Source organism: Oryctolagus cuniculus, chromosome 9 (genome assembly GCF_051225735.1).
Source record: "Oryctolagus cuniculus isolate XC-2025 breed Fujian yellow rabbit chromosome 9, ASM5122573v1, whole genome shotgun sequence".
Lineage (NCBI taxonomy): Eukaryota > Metazoa > Chordata > Mammalia > Lagomorpha > Leporidae > Oryctolagus > Oryctolagus cuniculus.
In genome coordinates, this window is record NC_142875.1 from 102,840,423 (window position 1) to 102,857,474 (window position 17,052).

The 17,052-nt window shown below is 59.8% G+C and overlaps 3 protein-coding genes and 1 non-coding gene across 8 annotated transcripts in view; 1 reads left to right on the top strand and 3 right to left on the bottom strand.

Annotated features, from left to right (window-relative positions):
- Positions 1-206: 206 nt before the first annotated feature.
- C9H12orf57 (chromosome 9 C12orf57 homolog) lies at positions 207-2,131 on the bottom strand. The gene is made up of 3 exons (XM_002712744.6): positions 1,774-2,131; positions 1,343-1,519; positions 207-433 (listed from the first exon to the last, which is right to left on the bottom strand). Exons 1-3 carry the CDS (start codon positions 1,823-1,825, stop codon positions 282-284), a joined length of 381 nt encoding a protein of 126 aa, XP_002712790.1. The 5' UTR covers positions 1,826-2,131; the 3' UTR covers positions 207-281.
- Positions 2,068-2,129, bottom strand: LOC127492205 (U7 small nuclear RNA). Its single transcript, XR_007921365.1, has one exon. It is a non-coding gene; the product is annotated as a U7 small nuclear RNA (small nuclear RNA).
- Positions 2,132-2,844: 713 nt separating the features above from the next.
- Positions 2,845-15,620, bottom strand: ATN1 (atrophin 1). Of its 3 annotated transcripts, none has more exons than XR_007921020.3 (10): positions 15,071-15,620; positions 9,340-9,533; positions 9,082-9,219; positions 8,841-8,954; positions 6,154-8,138; positions 5,757-5,979; positions 4,756-5,452; positions 3,928-4,153; positions 3,479-3,659; positions 2,845-3,368 (listed from the first exon to the last, which is right to left on the bottom strand). XR_007921020.3 is itself a non-coding variant. In XM_051850151.3 (10 exons), the coding sequence occupies exons 2-10, from the start codon at positions 9,364-9,366 to the stop codon at positions 3,335-3,337; spliced, it is 3,543 nt and encodes a 1,180-aa protein (XP_051706111.3). In that variant the 5' UTR covers positions 9,367-9,533; positions 15,071-15,620; the 3' UTR covers positions 2,845-3,334. The 3 variants fall into 3 exon arrangements, 2 of the variants coding, with proteins under 2 accessions (XP_051706111.3, XP_051706112.3); XM_051850151.3 differs by having other exon boundaries at positions 3,928-4,071; XM_051850152.3 differs by having other exon boundaries at positions 3,928-4,071; positions 6,154-8,135; positions 15,071-15,613.
- Positions 14,406-17,052, top strand: part of SPSB2 (splA/ryanodine receptor domain and SOCS box containing 2) — a 38,544-nt gene continuing 35,897 nt past the window's right edge. For all 3 annotated transcript variants that reach the window (XM_089304521.1, XM_089304523.1, XM_089304526.1), the window contains exon 1: positions 14,406-14,580. The gene's annotated coding sequence lies outside the window, so the exon portion shown is untranslated. The remainder of the gene's footprint in view (positions 14,581-17,052) is intronic.

Genomic DNA, 17,052 nt, shown 5'->3' on the forward strand with positions numbered 1-17,052 from the left:
CGCACCCACCCAGGGTGTTGAGGGACTTTTCCAGCCTCTCACCTTGCCCGGGGGTGGGGGAGGGTGGAGAGCCTTGGGCCCTCACTGCAGCAGCAGGTGTGGGAAGCTCTGGGTAGGGGGCCGGGGCAGCCTGGGCAGGTGGAAAGGCAGAGGGCACCTGGGGCGTGGGGTGAACACCGTCAGGACCACAAGAGACTGAGACCAAGGCCAAGTCAGAGGTGCATTTATTATCTTCTGGAGCACTCTTCCCTTTCCCAGCAGGGCCCAGGGCAGCCCGATTCTCAGGAGGCAGCCACGCTGCTGCCGGAAGCCGGCCCATGAGGCGGCAGCGTCATGGGCGGCAGGAACAGAGCTTTCAGCTTGCCGGACAGGCTGGCAATCTCGGGATCCTGTGCTTCGTAGGACTTGACCAAGCGGGCAAACTTAAGGACACCTGCAAGAGAGAGTGGATAGTCAGCCCACAGGCCCCAGACTGCAGAATGGGGAGGTGGCTTGAGCTTGTGCTACTGGCTGCTCCCCCTCAAGCTAGGTAGTGTCTGCAAAACAGGGTGCATGCAGGCCTCAATCCGGCATGGTTTATTTCTGGGTTTAAAGATTTATTTATTTGACAGAGAGAGGGGGCAGGGACAGCTCTTCGCCGGAAGGTTCACTCCCCCAAACAGCCACAGTAGCAGAGGCTGACCCAGGCAGAAGCCAGGAGCCCAGAGCTCCATCCAAATGTTCCCTGTGGGTAGCAGGGGCCCAAATACTGGGACCATCCATTGTCTGCTGCTTCCTAGGTGCAGTGGCAGGAAGCTGGATTAGAAACAGTATCCCAAGCAGCTGGCTTAACCTGCTGCGCCACAAGGCTGGCCCTTCCTGCCTGGTTTAGATCAACCACTTCCTGGCTTACCATGGACACAACTGAATGGGATGCAGTGAATGACCACAGCCAAAGCAGTGTCACCCGAACCACTTTACGGTGTAGATGCCGGGTCTGCATCAGGGCTCAAGAGCGCTAGGAGGCGGCAGGGCCGAAACACACCCTGTGCTCTCACCAGGGACATCTGACAGCTGAACCCCACAGAGGTGTCACACCTAAAAGCTGGCGGAACGCGGGTCACGTCCAGATCCCTTGGGATCCCCAGCTCTTTTACTACCGGAGTCGGTTCCCTCATCACAAAATGAAAGAATGGTGTACCTACAAAAGCATGTAGGATCAGGGCAGACCTGGGCTCTGAGTGCCCACAGTTAGCCAGAGGGCGACTGCCAAGAGGTGAGAAAGGGGAGGACGACGGCCCAGGGGCTGCCGACCTGGCGCCCCCTCCCTGGCTCGCCCCTCGCCGGCCTGCCGCACACCCACCTTCCCCGTCGCAGCTGAAACCATAGGCTTTGATAACCTCCTGCTGAATCTGCGTGGCCACGGGCAGCACGAACTGCAGCATCTTGCCCATGTCGTTGCACGCGTTGTCTCGGGCCTCGTCCATGCGCACGGCGTTCTCCGGAGCCGAGAACGCCTGGATCACCTCGGCCAAGACCACTGCGCATCCCAGGCAACGCCGGGGAGGGGGGCCGGGCCGGGCGTCGCAGCGCGCAGGCGACAGGACAGACAGTTAGTGGAGCGAGCCGTGGCTAACTGAATCAACTCGTCCCCCCGAGTCCGGGGCTCCAGCGGGCGCTAGGAACACCGACCGCCGGTACCGGGCGTCCCCCGCCCCCGCTGCCCAGAGGACGGAACCCCGTCCCCTCCCCCCGCCCGCGGGCAGCCCACGAGGGACCTGAGATGCTCCTCACCCTTGGCCTGCTCGGCGCTCAGGGGCGCGGGCTGAGCCGAGGCGGACGCCATGGGGCCACAGCACCCGTGGGCGCAGCGCAACTACAGACAAGCTGGGGAACAGCGAGTCAGCTCCCAGCAGGGATCCGGCGTCGGTGCGGGAAGAAGGGAAGCAGAATCAGTCGTAGCCGGAAACCTGCGGGCGTAGCCCTTAACCTGGACTGACGAACAGACGTTCGAACAAGACCTGAAGAGCTGAGGCCCCCTCCCCGCTAACACTAAAAACGTCTGCTATTGAAAGACAAAGTGAATGTGGGGGCTTTCCGGTGAAAACCGGAAAGCCTGCTAGACAAATTCGAAAAGAGCTGTAACACTGTCAGGCGGCCGGGCCCGAAGCGATCACCGACCACGCACGAACTCCACAGTTAGTGAGGGTGAGCTCAGAGTGGGGTTTCGTTCCTTCGTCTCGCTCCTGAGTGAGCAACGACGTACACTACTTTTCAGCAGAAATGAAAAGTATTCTTAAGAACTTACTGAAATCATTCATCTTTAGAGTTTACGAACGGTTGATTACGACCCTATGCAAATGAGCTCCATGTTGATTGGCCGAGAAAGCGGCCAGTCGCAGCCTCTTCCTTAAGAACGAAGGCACTGATTGGCAGCAACAAAAGCCCGGCGCAGGAGCCGCTCTCGCACTGCCCCAAAATGGCTTTCCTCGGCGGTGGCTGATGCAGATTAAAAAGTCTCCCGCTCCGCCCGCTCCTCTTGGGGTAGTCGAGTCTGCCAGTCACCGACTGCCCTGGCCGACCGAGCCACGCCCACCGCACCCCAGCTCGGACGTCCACAGCCGGGATGGCGGGCACCGGGGGCCCAAGGCCCGCGGCCCAGACCGACCGCGTCTGATGGGCCTGCCAGAGGCCCGCCCGTCGCCTTCTCTGCCTCGGTGGCTGGGGCAGGAATGCCCCCGCCGGGCCCCCCGCCCCGGTCCTTTAGGTCGCTCCCTTCCCGCCTCCCAGCCGGTCTCTGCCGCCTCTTCCCGGAGGCGGAGACCCACCCCAGCAGCGGCCCACAAAAAACCAGTCACAGCCGACTTCCTGGGGAGTTGTGAGGATGTTTTTGTTTGGTTGGTTTTGGTTGGGATGTTTTTTAAAGAGCATCATATAGATATTTATATATATAAATTATTAATGTGGGGGGCACGGGGCGTACATCGCAGAGGGGCGCGCACACAGGGACTGGGGAGGGGTGGGGGCGGCACACGATGCTACGCAAAACAGCCACATCTAACAGATGAGATCATCACACCAAAGGGTCGGGAAGGGGCACGGGGGAGGAGGAAAGCCGGGGGACGAGGAAGAGGGGCCTGGCCCAGACACCGTGCGCTTTGTCCCCACCCTGGCCACCTCCCCACCTGGGCACACCATGTGGGCCTTGGTCTTTGTCCCTCCCTCCCTCCCTCCCTCTGCCCAGCTGCAGAGGCCCTGCAAGTAAGCAGCACCCTCTCCTGGGCTCCGGTGACAGGCCAGGAAGGGGACCTCCAGGGTGAGATATGGGAGCCACGGGTGCTCTCGATGGCAGCTTCTACAGCGGCTTGTCGCTCTCCTTCTTCAGGTGACTGGAGAAAGGGCGGCACACAGCAGAGAAGTGAGACACAGAGCAACTTTGACACAAGGCCGGGGAGGAGAGGTTCCCAGCCCACCCCAGGCTGGCTGTGCCCCCGTGTACCTGTAGTAGTCCTCCTGGGCTGGCAGGGGCACGCTGTGCAGCGGGTGGTGGGCGTGCAGCCACTGCTGCTGTTCCAGCGCCAAGCGCTGCAGCTCGGCAGACTGCGCGTGCATGGCCTGCAGCTGGTGAGCTGCAGACATCGGGGCAGAGAGGGAGGCTGGCAGGTCCCGGTAAGGGGCAGCTGGAAGCAGGAAGGGCAGCGGCATGTGACTGGTGGATACCAAGTTCCAGCCCAGGTACTTGCACAGGACACAGACTAGAAAGTTAGCTAGTACAGCCAGTCTTGCCTGTTGCCAATGGTGGAGTGGAATTGGGATTCAAGCCTCTTAGCCTAGCATTGACACGTGTGCCCCCCTCGGGCAGGGCCTCAGCTCTCCTCCCATTCCCAGTTCCCCCAGCCCACTGCCCGCCCCTTTCTGCTCTGCTCCCACCAAAGCCTCCATCCTTACCAAAGAGCTGGTGACGAAGAACCTCGTTCTCGTGCAGAGGGTGAGGAAGAAGGGGGTTAGGGAGGGTCCCGGCTGGGTAGGGGATCCGGGTAAGGTGAGACCCTGATGCCAGGGGGTCAATGAGAGGGTGCACCGCGGCAGAGGCTGGAGGGCAGAGAAGAGGAAGGCGTCACTGGGAGGCGGGCAGGCTGAGGGAGAACCATGCATTGGGTGAAGGGATCCAAGCCTGGGAAGAGATGCGCAAGGAAACACAAGGAGACCCCTGGTGGGACAGAGGCCATCACGTGGAAGAGCAGGAGCCCAGGGGGACGGGCATGTGGATGATGGGACAGATTGCAGCTGGCAGAGGGGTCTGAAAAAATGGAAGTCAGCGGTAGACTGCATTGAGGAGACGCTAGACCGTGCAGGGAGAGCACACAGGGGAGTCTGGGAGAAATGGAGCTGGAGGACTGGGACAGTGAGTGGACCCGGCCAGGGCTGCCTGGGACACCCAGACCCAAAGCTGCAGATCTAGAGATGGGGGAGGAAGGTGGGAGGGGGTGTCAGGGACCAAGCTGAATCCAGAACAAGGAAATGGATGTGCGAGGGGCCTGGGCAAAGGAGCGGGACCCAAAGGCAGTGCGCCTTCAAATGGCTCCAGCCTGGGCCTCTTAGCAGGGGCAGGAGGCCAGACCACCGAGAGCTGGGGGGTGGGGAACACAGGCTCTGTGGCTGGCTGGGGGCCTGGAACAGGGCTGTGCACGTGTCGGGGGAGCAAAGGTCAGGGCGGCGATCTCAGAAGCACAAGAACTTCAGAGTACCCAGGGGTAGGCAAGGAAGAAGTCTCACCTGCGTGAATGGCATCCTGCTGGTGCAGGTGCAGGTGCGAGTGGATGTGGGAGTGCTGGTGGTGATGGGGGGTCACATTGAGCATCTGCAGCCGGGCCAGCGGGTCATTGCCCAGGGCCGCCACCCTCTCTGCATGCTGCCTCTCTGCTGCCAGCCGTTCTGCGTAGGACATGTCAGGCCGCAGGGCTGGCCCGGCTGCCAGCGCGAGGCGCTCTCGCTCCAGGGGCCCCAGGCTCGGGTGAAAGGGGAAAGGGTGCAGGCCAGGTGGGCCGGGCTGCAGGGCCAGACCCCCGTGTCGAGGGAAGGGATCCAGGCCTGGCCCAGGGACCCCATGGAGGGGTTCCAGCTCGCTGGGCTTCACCTCGAAGCCGGGCTTGAGGCGGTCGCGGAGGTCTCGTTCCCGGGCTTCCCGCTCCCTCTCCCGGGCAGCTGGGTCACTGCTGTACAGGGCCGGGACGTTGTAACCCAGGAGCCCTGGGTCCACTGCCCCGAGGGGCACATAGAATGGATGGTTACGATTGCCAGGAGACATGACGTGAGGCCGAGCGTATTCACTGAGTGTGCGCAGGGCTGGAGTATCTGGCCCCAGGTACGGGGGCACTGTGGCCACAGCACTGCCTGGCTCAAATGGAGGTCGATGCGGCACTGGGCCCAGAGATGGGCACTCCACTGGAGCGCGGCCCTCCTGGGCCAATTTCTGTGGGGCACAGGGAGAAATGGAGTCAAAGGGAAATTACGCAAAAGGGTGCTTGTCCTAAGCTGTCCATCCGTCTCACCAGGTTTTTGCCAAAGTGCCTCGCCCCACCGGAACTATCCACCAGGAATCTTTCCGCCTCCCTCCAACCCAGGAATTCCAGAATCCTTTCGCGATTCACTTCCTGGACTGTAGTGGCTCCTCCTCTCCGACAGGTGGCGGTAACTCCCCCAGCCTCCCAGACCCGCTGCGCAGTGACCAGGAGGGAGGGATAGGGGGCGGGCGGCGCACCTCGTGACGCACTCACCACGCTGCGCTCGAGCTCGCGCTCCTTCTCGCGCTCGCGCTCTTTCTCACGCTCACGCTCCCGCTCTCGCTCCTTTTCTTCGCGCGCGCGCTGCTCGGCCTCGCGCCGCACCTTCTCCACCAGGTCGGCCCGCTTCTTGGCCAGCTTGGAGCCCTCCAGCGGCACGAAGTATAAGTCGCTGCGCGCGCACGAGTTGAAGCCGCGGTCCAGGTGTTTGTTGAACCTGCCAGGCGCGGGAGGTAGCGCAGCTGAGCCCGCGCGAGCGAGCTGCTGCCCTCAAGGGCCGTTTACGGTGTCCTTTTACAGAGCACCGCGAGACCGCCAGGCCCCTACCACGTCTCCCTGCTCTGTCCCCCATCCCAACCCCACCTGCACCCCGCCCCGGACGCCCGCTCACCTGGCAGACTGACTGGCATGGCTGGGCATGTCTACCACCTTGGGAGGGGGCGAGGGGCTGCGGGCCGGGGGCGCCGGGCTCTCGGGGGACTCATACTCCTCCGCCGGCTCCTGTTTGATTTGCGCGGCGTTCAGGGTGGGCCCTGAGTTAGGGGCCGCAGGTGGCGGCGGCAGAGATGACAGGTTTGAGGGCCCCGCAGGTGGCAGGGGCCCGGGCCCCACCGTAGGTGAGCCTGGCTTGAAGGTCCCCGGGCCGGCAGGCGGTGAGGCGCCTCGGTAGCCCGGAGGGGTCCCTGTTCGGAAGGAGGGCGGCGACCCCGGCTTGTATCCGGGCGGGGTGGCCGTCTTGTAGGCCCCTGGGGACGGGGCTCTCTTTCCGTACGGTGGCGGCCCAGGCGGGGAGGCCGTTTTGTAGCCTGCTGGCGAGGAGGCCACGGTGGCGATCACCGTGGAGAGGGTAGCAGAGGTGGTGACCGGGGGCCCCGGTGGGAAGGGGTAGGGCGCGCCCTGGGGCCCCTGTGAAGGGGATGGATGTGAACAGGGGTAGGAACCTTGAGAAGAGGAAGAGGAGTTGGAAGAGGAAGAGGCTGGGGGGCCGTTGGGGCCTGCTTGGCTGTAGGACACCTGGTTGTGGGGTGGGGGCAGGTGTGCCGGCCCTGGGGGATAGGGCCTCAGAGAACCCAGAGAGGGAGACATGGTGTAAGGGTGGGCGTGGTGGGAGCTGCTGCTCTCCAGAGGATGGGGGTATGCGCCCGGGGGAGGCGGCCCGGAGCTGCCGTGGTGATGTTGTTGCTGCTGCTGCTGCTGCTGCTGCTGCTGCTGCTGGTGGTGGTGGTGATGGGCTGGGGCTGGTGGGTGGGCAGTGGACTGGCCCCCAGAGGAAGGCGCGAAGGGGCCAGGATGGGCATTGCTGTTGGCTAAAAGGCGGCCATATGGGGGAGGGGGAGGAGGTCCCTGGCTCCACACGGCCTGGGATGGGAGAGAAGGCTGAGTGTACTTGGGTGGCTGATTGGAAACAGAGAGGCTTGTGGGAGGGGGGAAGGAGTGGGGATAACTGGGCAGTGCCTGGGAGGCTGGGTACTGGGGGGCAGAGTTGGAACTGGAGGAGACTGCCACAGAGCTGCTGGAAGAGGATGAGTAAGAGTACCTCATTGGGGGGGCTGGGGCGGAGGAGGAGGATGCAGGGGGCAGAGGGTGGGGCGAGGGCGCCAGGGCCGGGCCCTTCTCTGGGCCAGGAGGAAGTCCACCCATATTCTGGCCCATGGCGTGGGGGGAGGGCAGATGCCCAGGTAGCGGCTGGGCCCCCAGGCCAGGAGGAGAAGCTGATGCATTGTTGAGAGGCCGCAGGGCAGGTGGGGGAGGCAGGTTTGGTGTCACGTGGGGGAAAGTGGCGGGTGGTGGAGCAGCGGGCAGATTCCCACTACCCAAGGGAGTGGTAGGTGGCTTTGTTGGGGGAGCACCACTGGCCCCAGAGCTTGATATTGAAATGGGGGTAGTGGGTGGAGGGTGCTGCTTTCCCCCACCAGGGGCTCCAACTGAAGAGGCAGTCCCTCCCCCTTTGGGACCCATTGGAGGTCCGGACAAAACCCCTCCAGCAGCACCCCCAGAGTAGAGCTGTGGGTGAGGGGGAGGAGCCCCAGGAGGAGCCTGGAACATTCGAGATGTGGGGGGCTCCATGGGAGCATGGTATCCAGTGGGTGTCACAGGATGGGGTTCAAAGCCAGGCTCTGGCTGCCGGGGGGTGCTGTCTGGTGGTGCAGGGGAAGGAGGAAAGAGTGGAGGCGGGTGGTAGGGGCGTGCTGGCCCCTGGGACAGGCCAGAAGACGAGTCGGAGTCATTCTCCACACTGCCAGGGCTGTAGATGCTGGGGGACGTGCTTCGGTTGTCCTGGTCGATATCCCGAGGGTCACTGCTGCCGTCGTCATTGAGGCTCCGCCCGTCCAGGCTGTCCAGATCCGAGGGAGACTGTGGCCGCGGGAGCTCCTGCTGTAGGGAAAGCCATTTTTGCCTCTTTTTTCAGTTCCTGTCTCCCAACAGCGGGGCCTCTCACAGCACATGACGCACCGACTTGTGAAGAGTGTTCCTGGTCAAAGGAGAATCCTCACTCTCCTGGCATCCTCAGGCGCCCCTAACAGGCCACCTGTTTCCCTCCTTGTACAACCCGACTCCCTCTTCCAGTGTCTACCCCACGCACCCTCCCCACCCACGACTGACTCGGAATCCCTGTCCTACACCATCTCACACCCACCCTCCTCTCCTGTCATCATCCCCAGACCCTTGGTGCTTCTTACAGGACCACTTCTGTGTTTCCCTTGGCTTACGTGTTCCTCTCACTCAGAGGCTACAGTCCCCCAGAGGCCCTGCCTGCTCCTCTAGCAGTCAAAGCCCTACATCTGCCTGACAGCTCACAGGACCACGCTGGTAGGCACGAAGAGATGGCTGTTCTTATTTCCCAGGAGGCTTTAAGGTAGGAATGGTGAGCTAAAGAAACTTGAGGAAAAGAATGGTCACAAAACAGGGGCCAGTGGAACGGGTTAAGCTGCCACCTGCAACACCAGCACCTGTGGAAGCTCTCTCGTCTCTCTGTAATCCTGTCTTTCAAATAAATAAATCTTAAAAAAAAAAAAAAAAAAAGAAGAAGAAGAAGAATGGTCAGAAAGCAGGCCAGAGGTCAGAAGGGTCCCCCACCTCAGTTTTGGTCTTTTTTGGTGCATTGGTCTCCTCACTTTCACTCTCTGAGATCTCTTCACTCCGGCCCTGCTTGTTGACCTTTGGGGTGGAGGCTTCCTCTACTCGGGCCTTCTGTGAGAGGGAAAGAGAAAACTCTGTCTTCCGCCTCCCAAGCCTCCACTGGGCCTGCTCTGCCAGACAGGAAGTCCCCCACAACACCCGCCCCCAGCATGCTGCGGGAGGACCTGAGCACAGATACCTTGGCTGTCTGCCTGGACTTCTCGGCTTTGCCGTCACTGCTGGACGTGCTGACCCCTCCAGGGGAGGCCCGGCCCCTCGATCTCAGCTCTTCCCGGGGCCCGGGGGCCTCTTTCTTCCTTCCACTCCTCATCGACATCTGAGAAGAAGGAAGCAGGAATCACTTCTTTCCATCGCGCCTCATTGTAGGATGCACATTATTTCTGCCTCCTGGCTTCCCTGGCCCGACCTCCTGCCTCTCGTCTCAGCTGGTACTCACTGAGTCTTTATTCTGTCGCGTCTTCATTCTTCAGGCTGTGGAGACCCCATTCTCCTCTGCCTGAGCAGCTGAATACAGAAACTTCTCTGCTGCACCCCAAGTTCCCCACACCCGTGGCCTGGGGAGCAGGAAGCAGGATCTTCAAGTTTCCAGTGTAGGCAGCTGGAACTTGCAGGATCTGTCCGCAGTGAAACCTGTGAGAAAAGACCATCAGTGTGCAAACCAGAGTCAGATGGTGATGTGACTGTGCCTGTTGGAGGGCTCGGTGGCTCAGCCCTGAGCCTTTGGAACAGGAAGTGCAGATGGAAGGCACTGCTGGCTTGTCCTGTGGGCAACCGCAGCTACCTACAAGTCAGGGAAATCTGCTGACGATAGAATCTCGCATCTCTAGGAAAGGCAGACTATTCAGAGGTACCTGTGAGCCCCAATCCAGGACTGTTCTACAGTTCTCAATCCCTAAAGAATTCTCATGAATGCATGAATTCTAGAGCCTTGCAAAAGAGCATTAAAAAAAGAACATCTCCTGTTGGAGGGCCAGTTCAAGTCCCAACTGCTCTGCTTCTGATCCAGTGTCCTGCGAATGCCCTTGTGAGGCAGCACGTGAAGGCTTAAGTATTGGGTCCCTGCTACCCACATGGGAGATCATGGTTCTGGGCTTCAGCCTGGCCCACCCTCAGCTGTTGCAGGCATCTGGGGAGTGAACCAGCAAATGGAAGATCTCTTGTCCCTCTCTCTGTGTCACTCTGCCTTTAAAAAAATCTAATTAAAACATGAAGTTTGAATTTACCGAGTACCTTCTTTATGTCAGGTCCTTTACATACCTAATTTCACTTGATATTTACAGCCAGGCCTGAAAGGTGAGCCTAATCACTGTCATCACGGGTGTGCAGGACTGGGGCTCAGAGACTGTGACGTGCCCAACCTCACAGAGCGAAGACAAGTGACAGTGACGCGCACAGCTCTGCCTTCAAAGCCCATGCTCCTCCTCCTCTGCTTTGCTCTGCTCCACTCCCTTCAGAAGTTAGTGAGGATTCTCAGGAGGCCTAGATCAGTCCCAGGGATGAGGAAAGAATCTTTTTTTCACAACGGGAGAAGAATGTGCCATTGTACAATACAAAGGGGCATACCCCTAGGAGTCTAAAACCAAAGCTAGGTATCCCCAAATATCAGAGCTTCATCTTGGAGAGCCTCAAGAAGATGCATTCTCCAGCACACTCGGCTCTGTTGCCACAGGTTCCACATCTGCATCTTTCTAAAAATTCAGAAATTCCAAACATGCTGCACACACTGCACTGCATCCCCCCGAGTGAGGCCGTGTGCCCCAGCCGCAGCCCCCACTGTGTCACAGTCCTCCGTCTTGCAGCACTCAGCGCTATCAGCCTCCTACTGTGCTGTGCGGTTAGTCCTACCGCGGTTGTCTGTAGAGAACAGATACACACTTCTTGTCATTGTTCTCTAAATAACAGAGTACTACAACTGTTTACATAGCACTTACACTGTATTAGGTGTTAGGTGACCTAAAGTACATGGGAGGACGTGCCATCAGGTAAGGAACTGGAGCACCTGTGAATTTCGGTGTCTGGGGGCTGGGAGGGGGGTCCTGCAGATAATCCCCCATGGATACCAAACACTGACTGCAGGTGAGTACCCTAAGGCTAGGGGAAAGTGAAGGCTTTCACATTAAGAACCAAAGGCTCAAAATGTTAGGGAGCAGGCGTGCAGACTCAGGTTTTTAAGGCCTACACAGGGACAAACACCTCTCCATGGCATAGCCATCCATATCTATCAATAGCAAGATAGGCATCTTTATTTTTAAAGATTTATTTATTTGAAAGGTAGTATAAGAGAGACAGAAAGTGATCTTCCAACTGCTGGTTCACTTCCCAAATGCCTGCAACAGCCAGGGCTGGGTCCAGCCAAAGTCAGGAGCCCAGAACTCCATCTGGGTCTCCCACGTGGGTGGCAAGAACCCAGCTTCTCGGGCCATCATTTGCTGCCTCCCAGGAGTATTGGCAGGAATCTGGCATGGGAAGTGCAGAACAGCGGGGACATGCATCCCAAGCAGCTCGATTCACTGCGCCCACCGAAACACCTCCCCCAGTGGGCCAGCACTGTAACTGCAAACACCCATATGGGCATCCGTTTGAGACTGCTGCTCCACTTCTCACCCAGCTCCCTGCTAGCCGCCTGGGAAAGCAGCAGAAGATGCCCAGGTTCTTGGTCCCCTGCCGCCCACATGGGAGACCAGGATAGAATTCCTGGCTCCTGGCATCTGTCTGGCCCAGCCCCAACTCTTGCAGCCATTTGGGGAATGAACCAGCAGGTTAAAGATCTCTGTCTCTCACTCCCTCTCTAATTCTGCCTTTCAAATAAATAAATATTAAAAAAAAAAAACCTGAGACAAGTTAATTTTATATAATTCTATATTCAGCTATTTTCATTTGTACTTATTTGTATTTCTTGCTAAGGGTCACATCTGTCCATAATATTGGCTGTAAGATCTTCTGAGAGCAAAATGTTATTTTCACAGTGTTTTCTTCCTTTTTATATCCTCCACTGATGATCATGTATATGTGGTGATTCTTTTCTTGATATTGGCCTTTAAGTCCCTACTTTCAGTAAATTAAAAAAAATAGGTACTTATTTTCATTTTATTTAAAAGGTAGAGAGTCACAGACAGATACAGTTCTAACATATACTGTTCACTCCCCAAATGCCTGCAATAGTCAGGGCTGGGCCAGGCCAAAGACAGGGGTCAGGAACTCAGTCTGGGTCTCCCACGTGGGTTGCAAGAACCCAGATACTTTAGCCATCACCTGCTGCCTCCGAGGGTACACATTAGCAAGAAGCTGGCTCAGAGTAGAGGAGCATGGACTGGACTCAGGCACCGATATGGGATGCAGGCGTCCCAAGCAGTCTTAAGCACTGCACCAAATGTCTGCCCCTCCAGTAAGTTTTTCTTCTTGAATTAAGTGCCGCCAGCCTCAGTGAGAACAGACTAAAGCTTACCCATCTCAGGAGGCCCAGGAGGCCTCCACAGTCTGTATTCTATAGCAAGTTTTCCTCAAGGAATCCAGAGCGATGACTTCTCACTCACCTCTAGGGGACTGTTCTGCCGAGGCAGGCAGTGAGGAGCAAGTGTAACCTAGCCAGGGTAAGGCGCTGTGTGTCCTCACAAAGTAGTCAGGACAGATCGCCACAGCTTCTAACTTCCCACTGATGCTGTCTATCCAGTAGACTAGTCATTTTCTGTTATTAACTAACATTTGCCAATATTTTGAGTTTGTGGTGTAGATTGCTTTTAAAATACCATCAACCAAAAAAAAAAAAAAAAAAGACGAAGAAGAAGAAACTGGGAAAGCAGTCTTAACAAAGGCACAACAAAGAAGACTGACTGGTGCCTCTGTGCCAGCCCTCCTGCCGAGGAGGGGGCAGGGTGCCCATCTCCTCCCCACACAGAACCTGTTCACCAAGTCAGTTAAGGGTTAGGGCATCCAAAAGGGCAGGGAAAGACAGCAGTGTGCCTGAAGTACAGAGGAATCATTTTTTAATCAGCTGAAATCTGATAAAAATTTGTAATGAGTAGCTCTGAAGGCAAGAGTCATCAAAGAGTAGGTTAATCTTGGGTATGAGGAGTGGCAGACAGGGGAGGGAAGGGGTCAGGGCTGGATGGGGAGGTGTGCTTCTGACCGTGGCTCACGTTTTGGCTCCAAGCAGCTGAGCTACATACATGTCCTCTGACCCCCACAGCAGCCACTGTAGCTGGTGTTTATTGAGCACCTACTGTGTATCTGGCAGCTAGGCAGTGCATTCACCTCCATTCCCCTTACTATACAAGGAAAATGACAAACCAGATGGAGGCGGTGAAAAGGTGAGAAACGGGAAGAGTCCCTAAGAACAGCAGAGAAATTAAGGGAGATCTATGGGCGTCAGAAGGAATACAACTGAGGCACAAAGCTCTCTGGAAAGGGGTGAATTTCAGGACCATGCGTCCAGCCCCCATCATCATTCCAGAACTGCCAGACTAACAAACCAGTCCAAAGTGACTCCAAGATAACAATGCAGCCCAGACTAGCGGGTAATAGCACCCTGGCTACACCTTCTTAGGTCCAGGCCTATCGGAGGGGCCTCAGGGGTCATGCCTTCCACAATTCCTTCTCAAAGTGAGAAGAGACTCGCCCAAGGTCACAGAGGCACACCGGGACAAGGTCCAGGTCTCCTGGCTCGCACTGCACTAAGCCGTCTCCTGGTCCTCTCTCCTGAGCCTCGTACATGGAGGCCCAGCCATTCCTACAAGGTGAAAGGAGTAGAAGGTCAAAGGTTAGTTGAGGGAAGGGGTCACTGTGGGGCCTGTGTGGGAAGGAGGAAGGGAGACTCGGGAGTTCGCATCTAAGAAAATGAAAGAATATCAGAGCAAAGATGCCAAAACACACGAAGGGAGGCAGAGGCCAGAGGAATTGCCAAAAGATGGTCTAACAGCAACAGGAGCATGTTCGCCCTCCCACCATGCCCAGGCCGAGCAACTGGGAGAAGCCCCTGTGACCTGTGACCGGCGAGTCACATGTCTGCACGTCCCAGCAGGCCGGGGGACCCAAGGCAGTGCAGCGGTGGATGCACCCCCACCCATCAGCACCACCAGAAACATCCCCCAGAGCCCAGCCCGGAGTTCCAAGGACACAGCCACAGGCCCAAATCCCTCACCTACTGGACACCCCACCCGCTGGCTGTCATGGCAACAAAATGCCTAGCCATGCCCCCTGAGGAGACCTCCCCAGGGGTCCATCCGGCAGCCACTACCACCCCCAACCCCCAGGTGTCAAAGCAACTTCTACCCTCCTCCGGAGCTTAAGGGTCCCCAGCCTAGCAGAAGTCAGAGCAGGCACAGGGGAGATTTTTTTGGCTGGAGAGCAAGGCTAGAGGAGCAGGAAGGCTCTGGGATTTGAGGGCAGAGGTCACAACTTGTTTGAAGTGCCTATTAATTCTCTCCTCTCCTCCATTCCCCAGAAACCCTTTCTTCCAGCTCTGCCTTCCCACCAATTTCAGGAGGACCCACCCTCCTGGGCCCCAGTGCCCCTCTCCAAGAAGTAGCTCTGTGTCTGGGATCGGGAAAAACAGGGTCAGAGGTGATCTGGAGTGGGCCGAAGAAAACCCAGTCACAAAGGCACGGCCTTCCCACTCCCATCCTGGCAAGCCTCGGGCTCTGCTTCTCAAAGATGGACCTCTTCCGCCCCGGTTCCCCAGGTTCGAGTCCCCTGCCTCCTCAGCTACAATCCCCCCTCTCCCCTCCTACCACACCCCTTTCCCTCGGGCTCAGGAACCCGGGTTCCAGAGCTCCCGCGCCCCACCTCGCTGCCATCCCTCCGATCCCTTCTGCCTTCGCCCCGAACCCCACTCGCAGCATCCCCGGGCCTCCCTCCGCCCAGCCTCCACCGCGGGGTCCCTCCTCTCTCGGTCCCCTGGCCCCGGCTGCCCTCTGGCCCCGTCAGACCTCCTCCTGGGACCCTCCCTCCTCCCCCGCCCTCCCGACCCTCGGGGTGCTGGGCCCCCCATCCCTCCTCGGGCCCCCGGCCGCAGGCCTGGCAGGGCCCGCAGCGGGGGGACGGGATTGGGAAAATAACAAATGGAGGCGGCGGCGGCGGCGGGAGGGGGAACTGGGAGGGTTGGGGGCGGGGAGCCGCGGGCCCGGGCCGGGGCGGCTTCGGGCCCGGACCCGGGCGGCGGCAGCGCTTACCTGGTCGTAGCTCGGGACGGCTGGCTGGCTCCGAGCGGGATTCCAGGCTCCGACGCCTCCGGGGGGCGGCGGCGGCCGCTTCCCCCGCCCCCCTCTCCTCTTCCTGGCTTCAGTCGCCGCCGCGGCGGCGGCGGCGGCGGCCCCGACCCCCTCGGAGGGCGGCCCCCATCCCCCTCTCCACCCCCACCTGGCTCCGATCGCCCGCCGGCCCCGGGAGCAGACCGCGATCCCCGCTCTCGCGCTCCCCCCCCAGGCCCGCCGCTTCCCCGGCCGCCCGGAACGCCCCGGGCCGCGCTGCCCGCCCCCGCCGCGCCGCTCGCGCCCGCGCCCGCGCCCGGCCGGCCCTCCGCGCCGCTCCGAGCCGCCGCCGCCGCCCGCGCCGCCGCGCGCAGCCCGCACTCGCGCGGTCCGCGGCCCCCGCCCTTCCCGGGCGGTCGCTCCCTGGCCCCTTCCCAGCCCCTCCCCGAGGCCCGCGATGCCCCCTAAATGGGTCCCGGCCCGGCGCGGGGCTGCGGGCGGGCTGGGCGGTGCGTCCGGCGACTCGCACAGGAAAGCGGACGGCGGAGGGAGGGAGCTTGGGAGAGGGGGATGGGAGAAGGGAGGAAGAGGGAGAAGGAGGGAGCGCGGAGGAACGGAGGAGAGAGGGGCCAGCAGGGAGACGCGAGGGAGGGAGCGCCAGGCAGGCTGCGGCGGCGGCGGCGGGGGGGCGGGGGCGGTCGGGCGGGGAGGCGCCGCGCGCCTCGGCCCAGGCCGAGCCCCAGGCCGAGGGGCCCGGGGCGCGCGCACTAGGGGGGAGCCCGCGGGCCTGGCGCGGGAGAGGGCTGGGCTGGAGCGACTGTGGGCGCGAGGGCGGGCGTCGGGAAGGCTGGAGAAGTTTGGGGGCGACAGAGGTGAAGTGGGAGGAGTTGTGGGATGGGGAGTGAGACTGCGAAGAGGGGGCTGTGTGGGGTCAGTGAGGTGTGGTCGGGAGAGGCGAAAGCAGCGTGGGGCGAGGTCTGTGGGTTGTCATCAGAGAACGGGGTGCGGATGTGGGGTCATAAGGCGGGGAGATTTGAAAAGATGAAGACAGGAGGGTGGGGGTTTTGGAAGAATGGAATTTGGGGAGGGGTGATTGGTGCTGGGAAAGGAGTGAGGATATAGGATGTGGGGGTGATGGAGAGGCCAGTGCAGAGGGGAAAGCGCGAAGAACCCTAGGAAGGGAGGAAGGTGTGACCCGAGGGGTGGTCCAAGGGGGGACTGCACTTGGGCGGGTGAGGGCTTCCCGTAGAGCTGACGATGGTTACCTTTTGCAGATAGAATGGGGGAGAGGGGGTTCAAGAAGATTGGAAGGAATGGAAGGTTAGGAAAGGCCTTTGGTGGCAGAATGGAGGGCCGGTGGCTGCTGGGGGGCAGTGAGGGGCTGGGCCTTTCTGTGTAGTGGCGGCTCCCTGTGCCGAATCCCATCACTAATAATACTTTAGGTCATAGGGAAGGGGTCATGTGGGGGTTAGGCTCGATGCAGGCACAAATCTAAAGGTGCCCTGGTTCCCCAGTCCCAAGAGTTCTAGTGTGGAGACAGTCCCCACCAGGGACCTTTCCTTCTCCCTCCACTGCCCAGCAGCTCACGGTTAGCCTGCCAGGCCCTCCCGGTGCCATGAAGCCAGCCAGCACCCACCACCCAGTTCAGCATCAGTGCTTTCTGGGCTCCCTCCTTGCCCCACACCCAGCAGCAACATCCCCCAGGACAAAGGACACCAGAGACACGGGTGATTTTTGGCAGCTGGAATTGGGAAAGCTTGAGGAGGAGAGAGGCCGGCTGGGATATGAGAAGAGCTGGAGCTGGAGTCTGGACTGGGAACCCTCGGGGCTCTGCAGTCTGGGGGTGGGGGAGGGTACTTGTGGGGCCCAGCTAGCTGGAGGCCAAGGGTGGGCCCTGAATTGGTGGGCTCCCACCTGCCTTCTAGAAGGAGGTTGGCAGTGTCATAACTCGGTAGATTTTACCT

What these genes read in the sequence shown, in the direction of transcription:
- C9H12orf57 (XM_002712744.6), bottom strand. Translation starts at nt 1,825, where the DNA reads ATGGCGTCCGCCTCGGCTCAGCCCGCGCCCCTGAGCGCCGAGCAGGCC. An exon ending in GAGCGCCGAGCAGGCCAAGG is followed by an intron (nt 1,520 to 1,773) that starts GTGAGGAGCATC and finishes TGGGATGCGCAG; the next exon opens with TGGTCTTGGCCGAGGTGATC. An exon ending in TTTCAGCTGCGACGGGGAAG is followed by an intron (nt 434 to 1,342) that starts GTGGGTGTGCGG and finishes TCTCTCTTGCAG; the next exon opens with GTGTCCTTAAGTTTGCCCGC.
- ATN1 (XM_051850151.3), bottom strand. Translation starts at nt 9,366, where the DNA reads ATGAAGACGCGACAGAATAAAGACTCA. An exon ending in AGTCCAGGCAGACAGCCAAG is followed by an intron (nt 8,955 to 9,081) that starts GTATCTGTGCTC and finishes TCCCTCTCACAG; the next exon opens with AAGGCCCGAGTAGAGGAAGC. An exon ending in CATGCCAGTCAGTCTGCCAG is followed by an intron (nt 5,980 to 6,153) that starts GTGAGCGGGCGT and finishes CGCGCCTGGCAG; the next exon opens with GTTCAACAAACACCTGGACC.